Source organism: Adiantum capillus-veneris, chromosome 1 (assembly GCF_014529385.1).
Source record: "Adiantum capillus-veneris isolate H3 chromosome 1, ASM1452938v2, whole genome shotgun sequence".
NCBI classification, from domain to species: domain Eukaryota; kingdom Viridiplantae; phylum Streptophyta; class Polypodiopsida; order Polypodiales; family Pteridaceae; genus Adiantum; species Adiantum capillus-veneris.
The window spans coordinates 7,037,910-7,060,077 of NC_140931.1; the positions used below are offsets into that span (position 1 = coordinate 7,037,910).

Below are 22,168 nucleotides of genomic sequence, written 5' to 3' on the forward strand. Positions count from 1 at the left end.
ATAGTGGGTGTAGAACTAGGTACTACCATATGCTCCCCAACACAACACACACCACACGCGCACACACATGAGCATACATCAACACAAAGTTCACCGTGCTGAGTTTCTGTCATGACTCCGTGTGACGCCCCAGAATCTGGGCGCGTCAGGTTGAGGTGCGTGGTGGGCGCGTTTGCTTTCAAAGGGCCCGGCTCGGACGGGACCGGCTCGGGCGAAGGGGGGTTTTATCTTCAAGGGCCTGGCTCGGACAAGACCGGCTCAGGGTGGGCCCGGCTCGGACGGTACCGGCTCGGGTCGAGGTGTTGTCTTCCAGGGGGCCTGGCTCGGACGGGACCGGCTCTGGTGGGCCCGGCTCGGGTCGAGGTGTTTCTTCAAGGGGTCCTGGCTCGGACGGCACCGGCTCAGGAGGGCCCGGCTCGGACGGGACCGGCTCGGGTCGAGTTGCCTTCACGGGGGCGCGGCTCAGACGGGACCGGCTCGGGCGTGGTTGCGTTCCATGGGTCGACGGCCGTTTTGCGTTTCGCGGGTCTTGCGTTCCGGGTCCCTAGCCCCACGTAGCCTCAGGCTCCGCCGCACTCACGCAGGGTCATAGCGTGCCCTGGGGAACCTTGCGTGGAGTCCCCACGGTGCACGAGTGCGTGGAGTGAGGCTAGCGTGTCTAGGTGGGGGGTCCCCTCCCGTGGCCGTTTTCGGGAGGCTCATACCCCTTATATACACCCCCGGTTGAAGAGAGTTCGACGCCCTCGTCGAACGAAGGGAAAAGAGAGCTTGGCTATGCATGAGGCCAAGGGACTAAGGGGTGCATATAAGTGCAAAGTGAGCAAAAACTGTTCCCAAATGCAAGTAGGTAGAATGCTTTGTTTTTGGAATTTTTGAAAATGAGGTCTGTATTTTTGGATTTTTGGCAGAAGGCTGAAAATATGTATGCTTTGAACACCCAAGTAGAATTCCCCATACTTGAGCATTCCCCGAATAGGTAACCCAGTGTGCGCGGAGCCACCTGCTGCGTTGGCCCGTGCGGAGACTTCTTGAAAGTCGAGTTGGAAGGAGAGTCCGTCGCAATGCAGCACTTGCGGAGTTGCAAGGAAGCTTACCGTCATTTTGACGCGCGTTGTAGACTTAGGCTGACACCAGCTTTGGTTTCCAATCGCCGAATCTTGAATCGGGCAAGGTTTCTTGGTTAGATGCAGTCTTCGGGTCGAAGTAGCTTTGGCGCGTCATGACACCATGAGGGCTTTGGCTGATTCTTCAATCTTCAACTGATCCCTGTGTGTCCCTGTGTGGACGTCATTTGGAGGGCTAGCTCGGGGCCCTGTGGTCTCTTGTAGACTTGAGTGGGTCTTCAGCTCAGCATGGGCCACAAAAGTGGCCGGGGCGCGACGAACACAGTTGGGTTGGTCCGTCGCGTTTTTGGTGGTTCTGCTTTTTGTTATGAAGAGCCCTGTCTAGCTCACATCTTTCCTTTTTGTGTTGGAGGTGCCCGGCTCGGATCGGGGCCGGCGCGGGTCACGGGTGACGGCCTGGGGTTTGGACGCGTCACGGGGACGGGGGGCGTGGAGCTCTTTCCTGCAGCTCTGATACCAAGTGTGATGCCCCAGAATCTGGGCGCGTCAGGTTGAGGTGCGTGGTGGGCGCGTTTGCTTTCAAAGGGCCCGGCTCGGACGGGACCGGCTCGGGCGGAGGGGGGTTTTATCTTCAAGGGCCTGGCTCGGACGGGACCGGCTTAGGGTGTGCCCGGCTCGGACAGTACCGGCTCAGGTCGAGGTGTTGTCTTCCAGGGGGCCTGGCTCGGACGGGACCGGCTCAGGTGGGCCCGGCTCGGACGGGACCGGCTCGGGTCGAGGTGTTTCTTCAAGGGGTCCTGGCTCGGACGGCACCGGCTCAGGAGGGCCCGGCTCGGACGGGACCGGCTCGGGTCGAGTTGCCTTCACGGGGGCCCGGCTCGGACGGGACCGGCTCGGCCGTGGTTGCGTTCCATGGGTCGACGGCCGTTTTGCGTTTCGCGGGTCTTGCGTTCCGGGTCCCTAGCCCCACGTAGCCTCAGGCTCCGCCGCACTCACGGAGGGTCATAGCGTGCCCTGGGGAACCTTGCGTGGAGTCCCCACGGTGCACGAGTGCGTGGAGTAAGGCTAGCGTGTCTAGGTGGGGGGTCCCCTCCCGTGGCCGTTTTCGGGAGACTCATACCCCTTATACTCCGGAGATCAAGGGCAGACTCAGCCATAATGAAGCCTAGCACTAAAAGAAGCATTAAATCGGAAAAATTAGCACAAAAATGAGGTAGTTGATAGGGCATACGCACCACAAAAGATAGAAAGAATTAGCACAATATCAACTGGTCGTAACTCGGACGAAAACTTCACAATGTGAAGTCTGCATGTCCGCAATACGACGAAAAAATATACCTAGATGAATCAAGGATAAGCCCAGATTCACCCTTGAAGGAAAGTGCAAGGTATAGACCCATGGTAGTCACCCACAAGACAATATAACCATCAGCTCCATCATGCATAGTATTGACTAGATACCACGACATCCCCACTAACGTCGTCGGTGCCCAATAGTGGGTGTAGAACTAGGTACTAACATATGCTCCCCAACACAACACACCACACGCACACACACACATGAGCATACATCAACACAAAGTTCACCGTGCTGAGTTTCTGTCATGACTCCGGAGATCAAGGGCAGACTCAGCCATAATGAAGCCTAGCACTAAAAGAAGCATTAAATCGAGAGTATAGGCTATTTGTTGGCACTTTCTTTGATGATATCATTGTTTCTCCAAGAATGAGGCAAAACACAGACATCATCTGCTCCAGAGACTTTTTGGGACACTTGGTCTCAGCAGCAGGAGTGCCAGTGGATTCGGCCAAGATAGACACTATCCGTGATTGGCCCGATTTGAAGAATGTCCATGAAGTTGGAAGCTTCTTGGGACTCTGTTCGTACTACAGACGGTTCATTTGAAAGTTTGCAGAGGTTGCTTCCCCTTTGCATATCTTGATACAGAAAGGAGTCCCTTTCTCGTGGGGATCCACAGAGGTGACTGCCTTTCAGACATTGAAAGAGAAATTGACTACGGGACCAGTTTTGACTTTGCCGGACTTGCAGAAGTCATTTGAAGTATATTGTGATGCTTGTGGTCGTAGTCTGGGTGCGGTCTTGATGCAAGAAGGCCATGTCATTGCTTACGAGCGCCGATTGTTCTCTAGGCCGAAGATGACAGCACAGATATATGAGAAAGAGCTTTTGGCGGTTATCCATGCTCTTACTCAGTGGCGGCATTACCTACTCGGAGCGGATTTTACTGTCTTTACAGACCATCAGAGTTTGCGCTACTTCTTGTCATAGAAGCAGCTTTTGGAAAAGCAGATGCGGTGGGCGAACATCTTGTCACAGTTTCCCTTCCAAATTGTCCACGTGCAGGGACAGAAGAATGTGGTGGCAAATGCTTTGTCTCGGAAGCCGCTGGTTCTGGCTTTTTCCGCGATACATCGCAAGAGCTTCGAGGATATGGTCGACCAGTATGCCACAGATACAGATTTTGCAAATATTTCACACGGATACGGGATGGGGAGATAGTAGCAGGATACTCCCTTCAGGAAGGCTACTTGATGAGAAAAACCATGTTGTGCGTTACACAGCCGTTGAGGGAAAAGGTTATGACTGAATGCCACTATCCACCTTTTTACATGTCACCGCGACATTGCTACCACCATGAAAGGGGTAGAGAGAGACTTCTTTTGGCCGAGACTCAAAAAAGGATGTGGAAGAGTTTGTGTGCAGTATGCCAGAAGGTCAAGTTTGACAGGCATAAGGCACAGGGATTGTTACAGCCTTTACCCACCCACCCCTGGGAAAGTATTGCAATGGATTTCATTTTTGATCTCTCGAGAACACAGAATGATCATGATGATTTTCCGATTACATGGCACGTCTGAGACGACTGTCTCCGACAGAGGCCCCAGATTTACGAGTTTGTTTTGAAAGGCAATTTGGGAGAACATGGGCACGCGGTTGCAGTTCTCGTCATCGTTCCACTTGCAGACTGATGGGCAATCTGAGATTCAGTGGTTTTAGATTTATTGAAGTCTTATATCTCGGATCAGAAGACTCAATGGGAAAAGAACTTACCTTTGGTGGAATTTGCCTACAATAACAAGATACACTCTTCGACGAGGAAGACGCCATTTGAGATTGTCGAAAGTGTTGCGAAGGTTCTATCCTTCCTGAGCACGAAAGATTAGATATTTGAAGCGGACGAATATTCGCGAGATTTGGATACGGCTTTTGCCAAGGTTCGCGAGACTTTGCAAAAGTCTCAAGAACGACAGAAAAAGGCAACAGATCGCCATCGTCGCGACTTGAAATTGAAGGAGGATGATTGGGTGCTCTTACGTTTTGAGAAGGCACGCCTATCAAAGAAAAAGGGAAAGGAGAGGCTTTTTCCGAAGCTTAGTATGCGATACTACGGACCTTTCCAGATCACTGAAAAGATAAATGATGTCTCCTTCCAATTGAAACTGCCAGATACTTGGAGGATCACAATGCATTGCATGTGAGTCTCTTGAAACCTATTAAGGGTGATGTGCCTGATGATGGGGAGCTTGATGAGCAACCCGAAGTGGAAGAAAACAAGGAGATCCTTGTTCCTGAACAGATTTGGCACATAAGGGTACGAAGACTAAAGGTAAATTCCAAAGGCAATTCTTGGTTAAGTTCAAGAACTATCCTGCATTGGATGCGAAGTGGATGGAGGAGGAGGACCTAGCAGATACTCCTCAGATTGTGAAACTTTACCTCGATACTTTGGTTTAGCATAGTCTACTCCAAACGGAACCCGGAAATTCAGCTTGGCCGAAGATCTGGTGCAGTGGAATGCACAAGAGGGGAGTTACTCTGCTCCTTTGTCAAACAGATGCCTTGATTTTGATACTAAAGTCACTGATGTCTCTTTGAGCTTCAGGGATACTGAGAGCTGACAGTATTCTGCTGGATGACTTTATGAAATGGAATTCTTGATTATGATACTGATTTCTTCTTGACTTCTCTTAAGTGCAGGAACTGATAGACGAAATGACTGCAGCATTTTGGTCTGATTGATCTCGAATAGACATGGTTACAATAGGGGTTAGTTAATCGGACATCGATGAGGTCCCGATTGGACCTAGATGTGATTGCTAGCTACATTGCCGATAAATCATGGTCTACGATCCGAATGAATGTTGAATGTCATGTGATGTCCAGTGATGTCGTATGATGTGACGGTCGATTTGGTACATGTGCTAGATGTGTGTTCCTAGTACGTTGGTACTAACAGTCGGTGTCTACTAAGACGGTTTATGGCTTTTGTCGGTTTTGCAGGCGTAATCGAGGTCGATTACAATGCTTTCAAGAGGGGGTATGTCACAAAGTGATGATGTGGCTACCGACAGCAGAAACCCTAATTTCTGCCAGAAACCCTAAAATTCCTACAAACCCTAATTTCTGCCAAAAACCCTAATTTTGCGGAAACCCTAATTTTCGGAAATCACGGAGGTGAAAAAAAAAATGAGCGACACAAATCCCAACTTTTGGGCTACGCTTTGCTTTATTTTGCTCTCATTGAGAGAGAGAGAGAGAGAGAGAGAGAGAGAGAGAGAGAGAGAGAGAGAGAGAGAGAGAGAGAGAGAGAGAAACTGCTTTTGAACTGAAAACTTTTGGGGCTCTGCTTTTGGGCATCCCTTGTAATCTTTATATACACGGTTTAGGGCTCATGAAACCAGCCTGTTCAATCCGAAAAGGGCGGTAGACTTTACTTTAAACCTTGATTTAGCTTTCACCCATTATTAGTCGTCTATTTTACCTGTACTTTCAAGACACAACAAAGGGGAGAGGGATACAGGCTGCTAGATTGCACCTGTATGAGTAGACGGACACCAGATTGGCCCCTAACTTAGGTGCCCCTTTCGGTATTTCTTTATTGTTCAAAAGAGGGAATAAACGCTGTGGTTCCCTACAAGCTGCCCTGCACAAACTCGGCTGAATTTCCACTGTTCCAGCCCGATTTCGGCAGCATAACTGTACTAGAACCCTTCACAGTCAGTATTCCCACGCATTGACTGACTTTCCCGACGCATACGGGCACTTTGCAAAACCTGGCGAGAATCTGCAACACGCTGAATTCTCTGTTTTCAGCCCCGAAAATGCGCCAGATCACTTGTACAACGGTCCCCTTGCGTCCCCGAACCTCCTGGGGGTATTAGGGTCCGTTTAGGGCCAAAACCCTAAACCTGCAAAAATACACAACAGGCTGTAATTTACTGCTTTGGGCTCCGTTTCGCGTGCCGGTCGCATCCGTAGCAAGTCCTCGAGCTCCCGCACTTGTAGGGCTACTTGCCCTTTGAATCGGACGAGATTTCTAGCGTGAAACCTCTCCGAATTCACCTATACCTGCGGGGGGATTAGCCGCTAGCTAATCCAGTACCTGTGCAAGAGGCTCTTGCCTCGGCAATCGCGCATGAACCCACACAACTGTACATTGGTCAAATGAAGAGCCCACTAGAGGGGCATAACATACTGCCAAAGAGGAGAGAGAGGGCAGTGTGTAGCGTGCAGGGCATCACTCCTAGCACCGCACTATGCATAAGAGGGAAAGCAAGCACTCCATAGCTCTTAACCTGTGACAAAAACTGAAAATGAGGCTCTCCCCCTCCTAAATTCAACGCCACTTCTTGTTGCATAAGGCAAGTGCACCAGAAGGTGCCACTTGGCACATTTATAAGCATTTTCCCGTTTCGGGGTTGCCGTCTAAAAATATCCCAACCGGTTGCCCAATTGACTTCACGGCAGAGTAAGAAAATGTTCCCCTTGTCATTCCGGAGATAATGACGTCAACACATTTTCAGGTCCCAAAATAGCAGTTCCCTAAATTTTAGGAGATGCTGCCATTGCATCTTTCTAGGTCATCCGACCCTCTTTGTACACTGCGGCCACATCCAGAACTGAAATGTAGCCTCTGTAGCAAAGGATTCCACTTTGGCTAGTCAATGACCCCACTTGCCTAACCATAGTCCTTGTCCAACCTTAGTGCTCTCTTGCCCTCAGGCCTGGACTCCCTCTGGACAGTTCCACACTAGCTATGCAATGCACGGCAGTTAGATTTCCCGAGGGGTGTTTCCAAAAAGTGAAAGTAAATAGATAATAAGAAAGAAATCAACAAAAAGGATAGATAGTAGTCACACGCTGGTGACAGCTCACTCTGGATAGCATCTAGACGCAGAGTCTGAGAGTGAAACCCTAACTGCTCTTTGTACTTTAACGTTGATTTAATACATAAAGAAATACCGAAAGGGATGTCAGTCTTGGGGACCAATATCTCAAGGAACGAAACTCTGCCAGGCCAATGCAAATCTATTGTGATCTGTGAATTGTTTTAAAGTGGTTATTTGGTCTATCGCGATTGATTCTTGACTTGGAGCGTCCAAGTCTGTTACAACCCACAACTTCAGTGTATGGTCATCACCCGAAGAGAAATGGATACTTCACATGGAGGTGATGGGCATGAAAGTAGCGAAGAAGAATCTCACCACCAAGGAGGTTTTTCTGACCCTCCTCCTTCCCCATCTACGCCACGGATTGTACCGAATCCTATGGAGGCTTTGGTCAAGTCAATGATGGACATGATGGCACAACAACAAGAAGCGAATCGCGTTGCGATGGCACAACAAGAAGCGCAACGCATTACCTTGGAGCATGAGTGCCAAGAAAGACAGGCATCCTCAGAGGAACGGATGATTCACCACCGTGAACAAGCGCGCTTGGCGGACAAGGAACGAAAAGAAAGAAAAGCAGAAAGAAAAGCAGCTTTGGAGCGTGAGCACGATCATCGTGAGCATGAGCGAGCGTGCTTGGCGGTCGAAGCAAGACAGGCAATTATTGAGAGTGAGCGTGAGCAAGCACGCTTGGCGGCCGAAGAAAGATGAGTCACCTTGGAGACGGAGCGTGAGGTGCAGAGAGACCTACGCATGCAAGAGTTGGTCCAACAGGTTCTCACCTCGAAACCCGAGCCAGCCAAAGATGTTGGTGGTTCATCGAGTGGCGCAAGCCGAGATTCGGACTCCAACAACCCCATCACCGAGAAGTTGACTTTCAGTAGATATGATGCTAAGATGGATGCTACTGTTTTGCATCAATTTAATGCTTATTTTGCGACAACTAAGAAGACAGGCAATAGGAAGGTTTTGACGGCAACCATGTACATTGCCAGTATGCCATTAATTGGTACTACGCATGGCAAGAGGCACAGTTGGCCACGCACTTAGAGTAAGTCGACGAAGACGCACCCCTTTCCTTCACTTGGACCGACTTCCAAGACAAGGTCAAGGCGCGGTTTATGCCACCACAATACCTAGCGCGGTTGAAAGAGGATTGGCGCAAGCAAGAACCCTATAAAGCCTGGCGTTTTTCAGCAGTAAAGCCCAACGTTTTTCAGCAGTTAAGCCAGTGTTTTTGAAGGCCTTATCTCAGTATTTTGAAGCCAGTATCTCAACGTTTTTGAAGACAGCATTTTCCAATGCACAGAATCTATTTTCCCTATTTTAGTCATTTTTCACTTATATTTTAAGGTGACTTTTGTGGGGAACTGGGTAGGATAAATGAGCCAAGGCAATATAAAAGAAAACCTAGCGCTAGTGAAATCTGGCAGAAGAGGAAGAAGTGCACAAGCAAGTTACCTTGCAGTAGGTATCTCTCTCTCTCTCTCTCTCTCTCTCTCTCTCTCTCTCTCTCTCTCTCTCTCTCTCGCAAGAACCATATAAAGCCTGGCGTTTTTCAGCAGTAAAGCCCAGCGTTTTTCAACAATTAAGCTAGCGTTTTTGAAGGCCTTATCTCAGCATTTTAAAGCCAGCATCTCAACGTTTTTGAAGCCCTCAAACCAACGTTTTTGCAAACCTCAGATCAGTGTTTTTCAGGACAGCAAATTCAACATTTGGACAGCAGTAGGTTCAGTATGAACCAGCGTTTTTATACAGCATGAAATCAGTGTTTTCAGCAGCAGATCCCGCACTCTCAGCAGTTAGCATTTCAGCCTCGTCGCCGCCGTAGTCGAAAACCTTGATACACATTGCATCATAGCCTCTCGACTTGCATCAGCATCTTGTACCAGATTTGTGCAATCAATAGCATAGACCTCTCTCGCCATCGAGAGAGGGGCCATTGGAGGAGGGTTTGACAACTTGTCTGGTGTCGTATTCTCTCTATCTCTCAGTCTTAGCACCGTCATTCACAGTGTTTATCGACTTTGTTTGTGATCACTTACACTCTCTCATTAAAGGCACAAAAGGCTCTCCCTTCCGTAAGTAAAAGGAACCTTGAGCAGAGTTCGGAGCACTCATCTTGAGCAAAGTTCAACATTCAATTCCGTTGCACCTTACAATGGCAGCTCTACATCAGGAGACATGGATCGCACATAGATAGCCTCTTCCTTGGAAGAGGTGATATTATAGTGAGCACTTCTTGACCATGCTAGACAAGGGGTTCATCCAGAGACCACGCTACATGGACACATACATGCCAACTCTGAGTATCATCACATCGGCTAGAGATAGAGATAGGAAGAGTTGCCCTTACTCCCCGAGCTGAGAGGTTATGTTAGCTTTGCATAGAGAGCTCAGAGGTCGATTGAAGACGAGGAGCACTTTGTCTGCAGATGTAAAGCATATGAGACTATTATAGACAAATATAAGGCTCTTTTCCCAAGACATCCCACCCTATGAGCTATCATGGAGTCCAAAGATTAGCGCCAGTTTGGCCATTTTAGAGGAGATACACATAAGGAGACATTGTTGGCACTGTAGCGGCACCAAAAGGTGGCAGACAGCCACAGCTTACTAAGTTCTTCCAAAGGACCACAACCCTAACGCCACCTATCACATAGACACACAAAGAAGTCATCCTAAAGTAAGCTAAGATAGTCAGAGCTAGGAGATGCCTCCGAGCTCCGCGATACACGGCTCCAAGACTCCTTCGTATGCAGATCCAAGAGACCAAGACTCGCCACCACCAGGCAACCCAAGAGAGCTTTGCTCTGATGCTGGTAGACCGAGCCGTGATCATACACGTAGCCCTTACACCACACCCACCCATCTACTAGATCTTACACCACAATTTTGATATAAAATGGCTTGATGCACTTCATGATTGTACTTCCTTGAGCTCCACCCCCCCCCCCCCCCCCCCAACCCCCCATTTCCCATGTACTTGCATCCTAGCCTCTCGTGAATCACCTGCTCCCCTTACCACAGGACCACATTTTGTTACTTTGTACCTTTGTCCTATCCTGATAGATAGTGAACACACACACATGTACATTTGATGTTTCATAGGCTGACTCCAGCCTCTAATAGACGTTCGAATCTCTCTCTCTCTCTTCTCTCTCTCTCTCTCTCTCTCTCTTCTCTCTCTCTCTCTCTCTCTTCTCTCTCTCTCTCTCTGTGTGTGTGTGTGTGTGTGTGTGTGGAGAAAAGGGGCTATATTCTATGTACATAAGAGACCTCGGGAGATGCTCGATGGCCTATCTCCCAAAGGAAGTACAAAAGAGGAGGCACAATGTGTAGGCTATATAAACATCAAGGTGGTCTGTACGATGAATGTCGAATGAACCACTGTGGGGGCGCATAATCTCGTTGCAAATCCTTCCAAGTCCTCAACAAGCAGCACATAAGGGGTGACAAATGAGACATATCGACAAACACATGCAGTTAGCATGAGTGATGAAACGAGATGCCTGAAGAGACAGCGAAAGTCTAGTAAGTTATTGTGTATTGTAAACTAAAAAGGTTTCCCCCTTCCTCAAATGGGGAATGCCATATTGAGTCATGTGTTGAATCCTTGCTTAAAGCCTAGAGATCAGATTCACAAAGATTGTTATCAAAAACTGATTTGCTATGAGCATAGCCCAGCTTCCACCCTTCTTGAGTTCCATCTAATTTGGATGTGCAACTCCTACATCTTCAAAGTTCAAACTAGCAACCCATCTCCATGTAGGAAGGGAACTAACAGTCTTTTGTCGTTACAACTTGCTTATGTGACAATGTTCAAGCACAATGTGGAACACCAGACCGCATAGAGTTGTCGTCCCTTGACTGTGAATTTAGGCGGTCTCCTATTTTTTTGCATTGTCCTCTGTCTATTATAGGTGCAAAAGATCCTCTGTAGGCTTGACCCTCCTTCCCAGCATACCAGTTTCAAGATCTTCTAAGCATTCTTCTGTTAGCCAAACCATGAAGAGACCTGTTCTCACTCACAATCTACAAAAGTCTTTTACTACTCTTTTGCTGATGAGGGTAGGTGTGTTTGAATCTGCATGAAGGATAGTCTTATCAGGGGAAGCCGCCGTCATCCAGTGTGGCCATATTTTAATACATTCCCTCCCAAAGCTGGGAGACCGGAGACGTGGGTCTTCCACGTGCAGTTGCAGAGACTTACTTGGTACAAGACTCTTGTAGCCTGCGTTCTGAGAAGCTAGGCCCCCACGCACTTGATTTGCTGATGTTCGAGCCCATCGCATAAATGCCATCGTCTGTCACTCTGCTCGGGTTTATCACAGGGTTTAAGACATCAGGGCAGCGACGTCATTTTTGAAGCATTTGAATGACCTACCTTTTTATTGGGCATTATATCTACTAGCTTGCGTCCTGCTCGCTCTTACTATGATACAAATTAAATAAATTTAATGATACTTGTTTACATGATGTCAAATGCCGAATTATTCCACTCCATATTGGGTGGGAGAGAGAGAGGGAGAGATCGAGTTTGGAGGGAGAAGATTATCGTGCGAGTTATTGTGCATTTTCACTTATGCTTGCAAATATTTCATACGGATAGTCCTTTCTCTCTCTACCTTCAATGAGAGAGAGAGACCTCTCTCTCTCTCTCTCTCTCTCTCTCTCTCTCTCAATGCAGTCGTTTTTTTTACCTAGTAGACAGCAGTCCACTCTTTTGATCATAACTTCTTCATCCGAACTCCGATTTGGGTGATCTATAGCCTCAATCGAAGAGCACGAAGTCTTCTACGCATTGATGTAAAGACAAAAATTTTCAGAGTTATGGAAGGCATTTCTGTAGCAGCATTTTCGAAGTGAACAGGTTCAACAAAATTGATTCTCATCTCCTATTTTACATACAATGTCTTCCGGCACTCGCAAGGGTTCTTCTTCTTCAACAAGGTCCACAACCATTGTGGAAAATGATCCAAAATCTCCTAAGTGTGGAGATAGCAACACAACCACCCAACCAACGACATCGAAAACCATGATCATGGCGTACTTGGTATCATTGCAAGAGACCGTAAACAAACAAGGCGAAGACTTACGAGCACTTGCAATGGAGAATGGCACACCAAGGGTACTTGTGGTTGAGAATGAGAATCTCAAGAGGACACTTGAGATGCAAACAACACGTTTGATGCAACTTGAAGAGGAAGTCAAGGAATGTAAACGCTCTCTTGTGGACTTGAATGCTTTGAAGGAGCGGATGAGCAAAGTAGAGCATGACCATGTATAGAAAGAGGAGAAATTTGACACTATGAGCCGTGATGTATGCGACATGAAAAATGTATGCACAAACAAGTCTTGGGCTGATGTATGTGGTAGCAATGTGGTTTCTAATTCCTCACTCATGCAAGCTATGGTTCAAACAAAGAATGTTGAGAATATGGATGTGGAGGAGTTGAAGGAACGGGAGCGACGTTCCAAGAACATTGTTATTCGTGGAATTCCCAAAGAGAAGTTAGAGACACCTCCTTCTCTTGCCATTGTTATTGAAGATTTCTTCAAAAACCCACTTTGGCATGTCGGAGTTATGGTTATGGAGCACATAGAGTGGGGAAGCAAGGAGCTCTCGCTCGGGGAGAACGGCCAATTGTATGCACCATGCCGGATGAGACCAAGCGAAAGATTATCCTTGATAATAGCTGGATCTATTTGAGGGATACAAAATATTTTGTATATGAAGATCGCACTATTAAGCAACAAAATATGCGTCGCAAGGCATATGAGGAAAAGAATAAGAAAAACAAGGAGATCTCTCATGAAGAAAATGTGCCCAAGGAGGAGGCAGTTCTCAAGCAAATAGGGATGCGTGACCTATGAGACCCGAGTTACAATTGAAAATATTCTTTTGGAATTGTAATGGATACCATGGAATGCGGGGTTGCATTGATGAACTAACAAGCAAAGCCGATGTTGTACTTCTTGTTGAACTTGGGAGCATGATACACAAAGGATTAACGGCTTGGAGGTTTACAATGTACATTCATTGATGTGGTCAAAGAATCTCAAGCAACGAAGAGGACAAGGAGGGTTAGCATGTATGGTTAAGAAAGGATTGGAAGATTTTGTATCAATTGTGAAAGATGACAAGTACAACGTTATGTATGGCTGAAAATTATGACACCAAAAAGAGCACCCATTTTTGTAGCGGTTGCTACATTCCTCATCATGATTCTCCCTTTTATGCTTGCATGGATAGAGATCAACCATTTTCTGATTTGGAAGAGGACATTGCTTATTTCAAAGGTGAAGGTGATGTTATTGTATTTGGGGATATGAATGCTCGCACAAAAACATTGCAACATGATACTCAACAATTTGATATGCCATACATTTTCAAAGGAGTTGGAGGAAGTTCACTTGTATGATCGTACTTCAATGGATGAGAAAGAGCCGGATCACTATGGAAAGTTACTTTTACACATGTGTAATAGCACGGGTATGCTCATTGCCAATGGTGTATCTTTGTGGAGTGGAACCAATGGATTTACATGTAGAAGACATAATGGGGATAGTGTGATTGACTATATGCTACTCTCTGAAGCCATCATGTATGTATGCATAAGAGTTTTATGTTTGGTCAATGGACCCGGAATCCGACCATCGCACCTTATGTATTGACCTTTCATGTGGAGAAGCAACTAAGCATGATAATCTCAGCCAAAGGAAAAGAGAAGTTATCACTATGTATGGATTTCAAACGGGCACCAATGTACATTGAAATGGTTGAGCAAAAATTATGGATGACAAAGCTTCAATGTGATGCACCATTGGAAACTAAATGGGAAGCTTTCAAGAAAGCTATTTGTTCTTGTGCGGAAGAATGCTTTGCCATAAAGCATCTCCATGGTATAACAAAGATAGATCACGCAAAAGGTGGTTTGATAAAGAATGTCAAGATGCTCGAAAGTCCTTGATAAAGCTTGATGCAACTATGGACAAAGACAACTATCAAAGTCATTTGCATACATACAAGGCATTGATTCAAAAGAAGAGAAGAGATGGGAAGTAAAGCAACAAGAATTTCAAGTCCAAGAAAAGGCACATGCATGTGGAAGATTTTGGAGAAACTTGAGAGGCAAGCGGGTTGAGAATTTTGGTAACTTGAGTCTAGTGGATATGTACACACATTGTAGGCAATTTATATGAGCAAGAAAATACTGAAAAATGCCATTTTATGGTTCACTCCCATGTTTGCCGTCTTTTTTTACTATTGAGGATGTATGCGGTGGGCTTGAAAAGTTGGCCCACTCGCAAAGCGGGAGATCTTCAGGTATCAAACCGGAGATGATCAAATGGACGGGAGATTTTACCATGAGTGGATGTGTGATATGTTCAACCTTGCACTTCAACATGTATGCCTTATGATTGGAGTACTAATTGGGTTAAGCCTTTGCATAAAGGAGGGGATGTAAAGAATGTAAGCAACTACCGGACTATAATGATTGGGTCTCTTATGGCAAAGTTGTTTGGGTGCATAATGGAGATGAAATTGAGTGATTGGGCTGAAGAGAATGACAAGCGTGCAAAGGGACAAGCGGGTTTTCGTCGATGCCATAGCACCATTGATCATCTTGTCACTCTTCGTGTTCTCATGGAGGAAAGTCGGTTGAAAGGCAAGCGATTGTATTGTTGTTTTGTGGACTTTAAGAAAGCCTTTGATATGATTCCACGTAACAATTTGTGGAGAAGGATGGAAGAACTCCAAGTGCCAAGTGAGTTTATGCTTGCGGTTTCTCGAATCTATGAGAAGGTGATTTGTCAATTGCGCATGGGAAGAGAAATTTCAGAAATTTTTGTAAAGCACTATTGGGGTTATAACAAGGATGTCCATTGTCACCAACTCTCTTTGGTCTATGCATTGATCAATTGGAACAAATGGTACTTGACTTTATGCAAGAAGAAGGCATTGAAGAGGTCACTATTTGCAATGCGGTAATCATGCTTTTGTTGTATGCGGATGATGTAGTGCTTCTAGCACACACTTTAGAAGATGCACAAAAGCTTATGGTTGTCCTTGAGAACTTTTGCTTGCATAGTGGGCTGATTGTAAATGAATCCAAAACAAAGGTTATGCTTGTGAAAACCAACCATAAGGAGAAAGCCATGCATTGTGTACAACAACGAGACACTTGAAGTTGTTGAGAGCTTTAAGTACCTTGGCCTTGAGGTTCCATCAATCACAAGTGGCATGAATGTGCTATGCGTTGTTTGGAAGCGGGAAAGAGAGCATATTATGCATTTGAGAACATGTGTAATGCGGGAAACATCAAGTGTTGGGTTCTCAAGAAGTATCTTTTTGATGCATTGGTGACACCCGGTTCTTCTTTATGGAGTTGAATGAAGTGTGGGGCGGGAGCATCTCAAAGTCTACTTGGAAAGAGTTTGAAAATGTTCAAAAGCGTTTTCTTACAAACTTTCTCCAAGTTAAGACACAAACACCATATATGCTCCTACTTCTTGAGTCGAGATCTCTTCCAATTGAGGTTATGGGCATGGAAAGGGTTGTGGAGTACATGATAAAGATGCGTCAAAACCCCTCACATCGACTTCCTACAATTGCATGGGAAGCAAGCAAAAAAAGTTCAAAAGATGCATAAAAGCAAGATCTTGAGCACGGGATGGATGCAAGACATAAAGAAGTGGTTTGGGAGATGGGATGCATTACACTTGCTACATGATGCTTCAATTGACTCTCAAGTGAATGAAGCTTTTCTACAACGCCAATGTATTACGGCTTGGGAGAAATCCGGTGGGTCATGCTTCATACATTACACCACCTATATTGCCCCCAACTACAAAACCATGTTCTTCGCTGAGAGAGGAAACCGTACTCAAACTTACATGCTTGAGCCTATTCCCTTGTCCGCGATACGCACTATCGCAGCAATTCGGCTTAGCTCCCATTTCCTTCGATGCGAGATAGGGCGTTGGGGCAATGGAGAGAAGAGTCAAATCGATTGTGCACATTATGCTCACTGCAAGTTCGAGAGTCTGAGTACCACACACTACTAGAGTGCTCAGCTTTTGATCACATCCGAACTTGCTTCTCTCACATTTTCAGCCATAACTTAGACCTACACACTTTCCTCTCCCAGCCAAAGTGTGGGCTCTCCATTGCGACTCTCATCACTACAATTTTGGAGCATCGAGAGTCACTCATCAGCCATACACATACTACATCACATGTAACTTTGGTCCCATAGGTCATATTTGACCTCCGAGGACGATAATAAAATCTATCTATCTATCTCTCTCTCTCTCTCATCTGATTCACTAGATTGTGTCTTGAAATTTTGCTCCAAAATAGAGAGAAATAGTGTAAAACCCCAAAAAACAATGTAATTTTTAAAAAAATCTGCTTGGCAAATTCAAGGAAAGGAATTCTGCGAGGAATTGTGTATGTCTGGAAAAATTCAAGGAAGCGAGGAATAGCGTGGGTAGCAGGCTACATAGCTCTCTCTCTCTCTCTCTCTCTCTCTCTCTCTCTCTCTCTCTCTCTCTCTCTCTTCTCTCTCTCTCTCTCTCTCGCGTTCTTCTCTCACTTTTGGCATTTAGCCTTCATCTCGCAAATAGAGACACATGCAAAGGGTTACTACCTCCGCCATATTATGTTAGTAGATAATAGTATAGATCTACCGGCATAGCCATGGCCCAATAGCCTATATTGTTTGCTATGCTGAGCTAGAACCAAAAAACCTGGCTCCTAAAGCGTCTTTGGACAGAAACTTAGCTAAGCATAGCAAAATTCTAAACCAATGGGTGATTGCCATTGGCTAAAGTATGATTGAGCACGTGGAATTATTCAACTCTTTGGGGCTTTGCAATAGTTGGGTCCTCATCTGCATCATCATCACCAGCATCGTCATCTTCCTCATCATTGCCCTCGTCACTTAAAGGATGTTGACCTCGGGCAGGATGCTGACCTCATAGCAGCTTTCACATTGAAAGACGGGACGTTGTCTGATGCAAGGTTTGATGAGAGCAGCCTTTCCACTGAAAGACAGGACCTCTATGGTCATGCTCGAGTCGCACTGACCTCAATTATCCTCCTCGAGTCCTAAGTTTTCTTCCCTGGAGTCGCCTCCCCCGCTCCACTATTGAATGCAAGGCATCCCACCTAATTACTGCAATACAGTGTTCAGGAAAAATGTGTCAAAGCTTAATATCGTGCCGTTTTCAATTTCAAAAATGTCGGTTGAAGACAAGCATAAAGGAGAATTCCGCCTCAGAATAGAGAAAAAAGTGTAAAAATTTGAAAATTTGACCTTACTTTTAAATTTTTCCTCTTGACAAATTTAAGAAAAGGAATTTTATATGTTTGGGAAAATGGTTTTTGCGATATCAATGGTCATCATCAATTCCTTTCCATGGGGAACAATCTCTCTCTCTCTCTCTCTCTCTCTCTCTCTCTCTCTCTCTCTCTCTCTCTCTCTCTCTTTGTAACAATGTCATTGACAGTGTAGAGGAAAAGTGTGCCTCAACTTAGCGTTGAGCCGGTTGAAAAAATAAAACAACCTATTGAAGGGAGGCAATGTTCGGGAAAAAATGTGTCTCAACTTAATATCGTGTCGTTTTCAACTTCAAAAATGATGGTGGCGGGCAAGCAGAAAAGGAGAAATTCCGCTCCAAAATAGAGAAAAATAGTGTAAGACCCCAAAAAACAATGTGATTTTTAAAAAATTCATGGAAAAATTACCAAAATACCCCTCTAATTTGTGGAAATTCCCAAAATACCCCTCAAATTTTTTAATTTTCCAAAATAGCCCTGTATCTATTTTGGTTGAATTATTCAAGCTTATCATTCCTTTATTCCTTTCTGACAATCAAGATCAGTTTTTGATTGCTTAGCATGTAATTTCTCACAAATTACCTCGCAAAAAAGGGCAATTATATCTAAAAATAATGAAGCAATTCCTCTCCAAAGCCTACATAACCTACTCAAATTCTAGTTTTAGTATCTTGTATTGATAGACAATCAGTCTTCTTATGAAAGGTACAAATTTTTAATCTCACAACCACGGATATTTGGGAAATTTTGGAAAATTTGAGGGGTATTTTGGGAAATTATGACAAAATATCAGGGGTATTTTGGGAATTTTTGAAATTTGAGGGGTATTTTGGGAATTTCCACAAATTAGAGGGGTATTTTGGTAATTTTCCCAAAATTCTTCTTGGCAAATTCAAGGAAAGGAATTCTGTATGTTTGGAAAAATTCAAAGGAATTTTGCGTCTCTCTCTCTCTCTCTCTCTCTCTCTCTCTCTCTCTCTCTCTCTCTCTCTCTCTCTCTCTCTCTCTCCGCGTCAAAGCGCTGGCCTGAGTCCTGACTATCACGATTCTCTTGATTCTCTCTCTCTCTCTCATACGCACACAGATGACACTGGTCTTAGCACCTCTCTCTCACACACACAAATGTTGTGGCAATTGCCTTAATTTCCAATAGCCTCTCTCTCGATGATCTCTCTCAAGCTATGATCTCTCTCTAGCCTAGCTTATTGAGGATACCGTTTCAGCTTCTCCCCAGCTATTCAACTCTCATAGAGTGGCCTTCTGATCACCACTTTCCATGAAGTCTCCTATGTCTGGCTCGCCTCATTTTGGGAATTTTGAAGATAGTGAAGGGCATTTTGGGATTTTTTGGTCAAATATGAGGAGTAAATTGGGAATTTTTGAAATTTGAGGGGTATTTTGGGAATTTCGAAAAATGAACGATGTGGAAAGCGCCAACAGCCTGCAATAGGGCTATAAAAATACATTTTCTCTAACCAGTAAAAATAAGGGCAAACTTGAAATTCTCCCAATTTTTAGGTCAAGATTTGAAGCTTTCGTAGGTAATTACACTAAAATTTGTGTAAATTTTCCGATTTTCTTAAAGGCAAGCTCGAAATCTAACAGGGATTACATAATTTCAATCGGTTAAAATATACTGGACCCTAATTTTTTTTAAGGGAAAATTACTAAAATACCCCACTAATTTGTGGAAATTCCCAAATTACCCTTCAAATTTTAAAAATTCCCAAAATACTCTTGTATTTTGGGAATTTTTGGGAATACCCTTCCAATCACCAATTTTTGTGGCGTCTCCTATCCTTGGCTTGGCTCATTTCTTGAATTTTGAAGATAGTGAAGGGAATTTTGGGAATTTTTTTGTCAAATATGAGGAGTAAATTGGGAATTTTTGAAATTTGAGGGATATTTTGGGAATTTCCACAAACTGTAGAGGTACTTTGGAATTTTTCCTGAAATAAAATATAGGAAGAGCTTGATGGCTTGCCATCTAACATGGGAAGAGAACAATAAATGAACGATGTGGGAAGCGACAACAGCCTGCAACATGGCTAGAAAAATACATTTTCCCTAACCGGTAAAATAAGGGCAAACTTGAAATTCTTCCATTTTGAAGGTCAAAATTTGAAGCTTTCGTCAGTAATCTCTCTCTCTCTCTCTCTCTCTCTCTCTCTCTCTCTCTCTCTCTCTCTCTCTATGTGTGTGTGTGTGTGTGTGTGTGCGCGCGCGCGCGTTGTGTGTGCAGGGCAACACCACACCATGCCGGCAATGGTGCTTTGGCTCTTGAGAATGGTTGTAGGGGGGTGGGGTGACCAATTAAGCGGCAATGTTGGCTCATTATTGGAAGGAAGGAAGACAGCAATATGGACAAAGCCTTGAGGTTTGGAATACAGCCAGGCAATAGGGTAGCTCTTCTCTCTCTCTCTCTCTCTCTCTCTAATGTTGCCGCAATTGCCTTAATTTCCAATAGCCTCTCTCTTGATGATCTCTCTCAACCTGTGATCTCTCTCTAGCCTCGCTTATTCGAGACGCCACTTTAGCTTCCCCCCAGCTACTCAACTCCCGTAGAGAGGTCTCCTGATCACCAATTTCTATGGCATCTCCTATCTCTAGCTCGACTCATTTTGGAAAGTTTGAAGATAGTGAAGGGCATTTTGGGGATTTCTGGTCAAATATGAGGAGTAAATTGGGATTTTTTGAAATTTGAGGGGTAGCCTCGCTTATTCAGGACGCCACTTCAGCTTCCCCCCAGCTGCTCAACTTCCACAGAGCGGTCTTTTGATCACCAATTTCTATGGCGTCTCCTATCTCTAGCTTGCCTCATTTTGGAAAGTTTGAAGATAGTGAACGGCATTTTGGGGATTTCTGGTCAAGTATGAGGAGTAAATCGGGATTTTTTGGGCTCATTGTGCCCTTTTGTGTGCGCATTCACAAATCGTTTTCAGGAGTTGCGCCTTGTGGCAATGAAGCCTTGCAAGAAATCCATCTTCGATTCACTCTGTTTCACAACAAACATGAGAGAGAGAGAGAGAGAGAGAGAGAGAGAGAGAGAGAGAGAGAGAGAGAGAGAGAGAGAGAGAGGTGAAATAGCAATGAAAAGGGCTGGAGAGAAGGGCTTGCTTGCCGGCATGTTGTTGCACGACAGAGGATTCGATGAAGGTCGCAATAGTTCTAAACCAAGCAGGGTTTGGTCGCCCATGTGTTTGTGTGTGTATGTGTGTGTGTGTGTGTGGGGGGGGGGGGAATCTTGGAAGGAGAATTAACAGAATCTTGGCCTCTTGGTTGTTCGTTCAGGTAGGGTTGCCCCCTTAGTGCATTGTTGTATGCTATAGCCACTCACCCACTGTTGATTTATCTTGATCACTTGACCTCGGTTGAGCATCTTCATGGCTTGCAGTTACCTTTGGGTCGTACCTTTCTTGGCCAGGCTTACACAAATGATTCGTTGTTTATACCTCGTAATCAGAAGGCTGATGTCAAAGTGATTATGGAAGCATTGGAACTTTTTGGCATTGCGGCTGGACTTAAAGTCAACTTTTGTAAATCGAAGCTTCTGTCTCTTCGTTCTTGTGATTGGCACAGTCTATTGTGGCCAGGTGAGATTATTTCTCCAAACGTGATTACTAGGCATTTGGGTTATCCAATTGGATGGAATGTCACTCATTCTCGGAAAGTGGATTGGGTTATGCAACGATTGAAAGTCAAATTGCACTACTGTAAGTTATCCACTTGGCCATTGCATGTTCGTCTGCGAATTGTTCAGAGTATCCTATTGGCTTATGTTCAGTTCTTTTTGCCACTAATGCATTGGCCTTGCCGTTGCCTTGATTCTCTTATGTCGGACATTATGTCCCATTTGTGGTGGACCCATGCACAGAAAAAAGACCTGCGCTTGATGTCTACGGGAAAGCTTTGCACTCCTAAATGCATGGGTGGCCTTAACATTTTGGATTTGCGTAGGCATGTTCTTGCTCAGAAAGCTATGTTGTTGCCTACACTTGCGCGGCAAATTCAGACTTGGACTCTTATGTTTGCACACCTTGGTTAGCATGTTGTTACTTCCTCTTTTGGCCATTGGCAACCATCTATCTGGGAGGTGGTTTTCGGCAAGATGGAAGGGTGCATTCCTGGATGTCCTCTTGCTTCCACTTTAGTGTGTGCTTGGAAAAAGGTTACGATTCATCTTTCATGGAATCCTCGGCAGGAAGGTGATTCAATTCGTTTGGAGAGTCTCCATTGGAGCCGAGCATTTTCTCTTACTTTGGTCGACCGCTCCCCTCGCCAGGCTTATTTTCTCTCAGGCCGTGGCATTCGTGTGGTTGAGGATGTCGTCGATGAGGCTGGATATACTTTTGAGTTCCCCTTTGCCGCTCTCTGTTTTGGATTGGGCATGCATTACCGTCAGTTTTGGAGAGAATTTCAAAGTATTGCATGACTTTTTGCCAGTTTCACCTTTACGTGTGGTGATCGCATGTTTGATTGGGCTCTTCGGGATACGCCTTTTCGGGATATTTATGCGGGTCGAATTTATGCTCTTCTGCTACCACTATCTTGGCTTGCTGATCAT

At 45.2% G+C, this 22,168-nt stretch overlaps 1 protein-coding gene across 3 annotated transcripts in view; it reads right to left on the bottom strand.

Annotated features, from left to right (window-relative positions):
- Positions 1-11,632, bottom strand: part of LOC147464258 (Mitochondrial inner membrane translocase complex, subunit Tim44-related protein) — a 180,253-nt gene extending 168,621 nt beyond the window's left edge. The window contains exon 1 of one of the 3 annotated variants that reach the window (XM_086513784.1): positions 11,470-11,629. In XM_086513784.1, the coding sequence (XP_086369910.1) occupies positions 11,470-11,560 (91 nt within the window). In that variant the 5' untranslated portion in view covers positions 11,561-11,629. Of the gene's footprint in view, positions 1-11,469 lie in introns of all 3 variants that reach the window. The other 2 variants (XM_086513787.1, XM_086513789.1) reach the window with 2 other exon arrangements.
- Between the last annotated feature and the right edge of the window lie 10,536 nt (positions 11,633-22,168).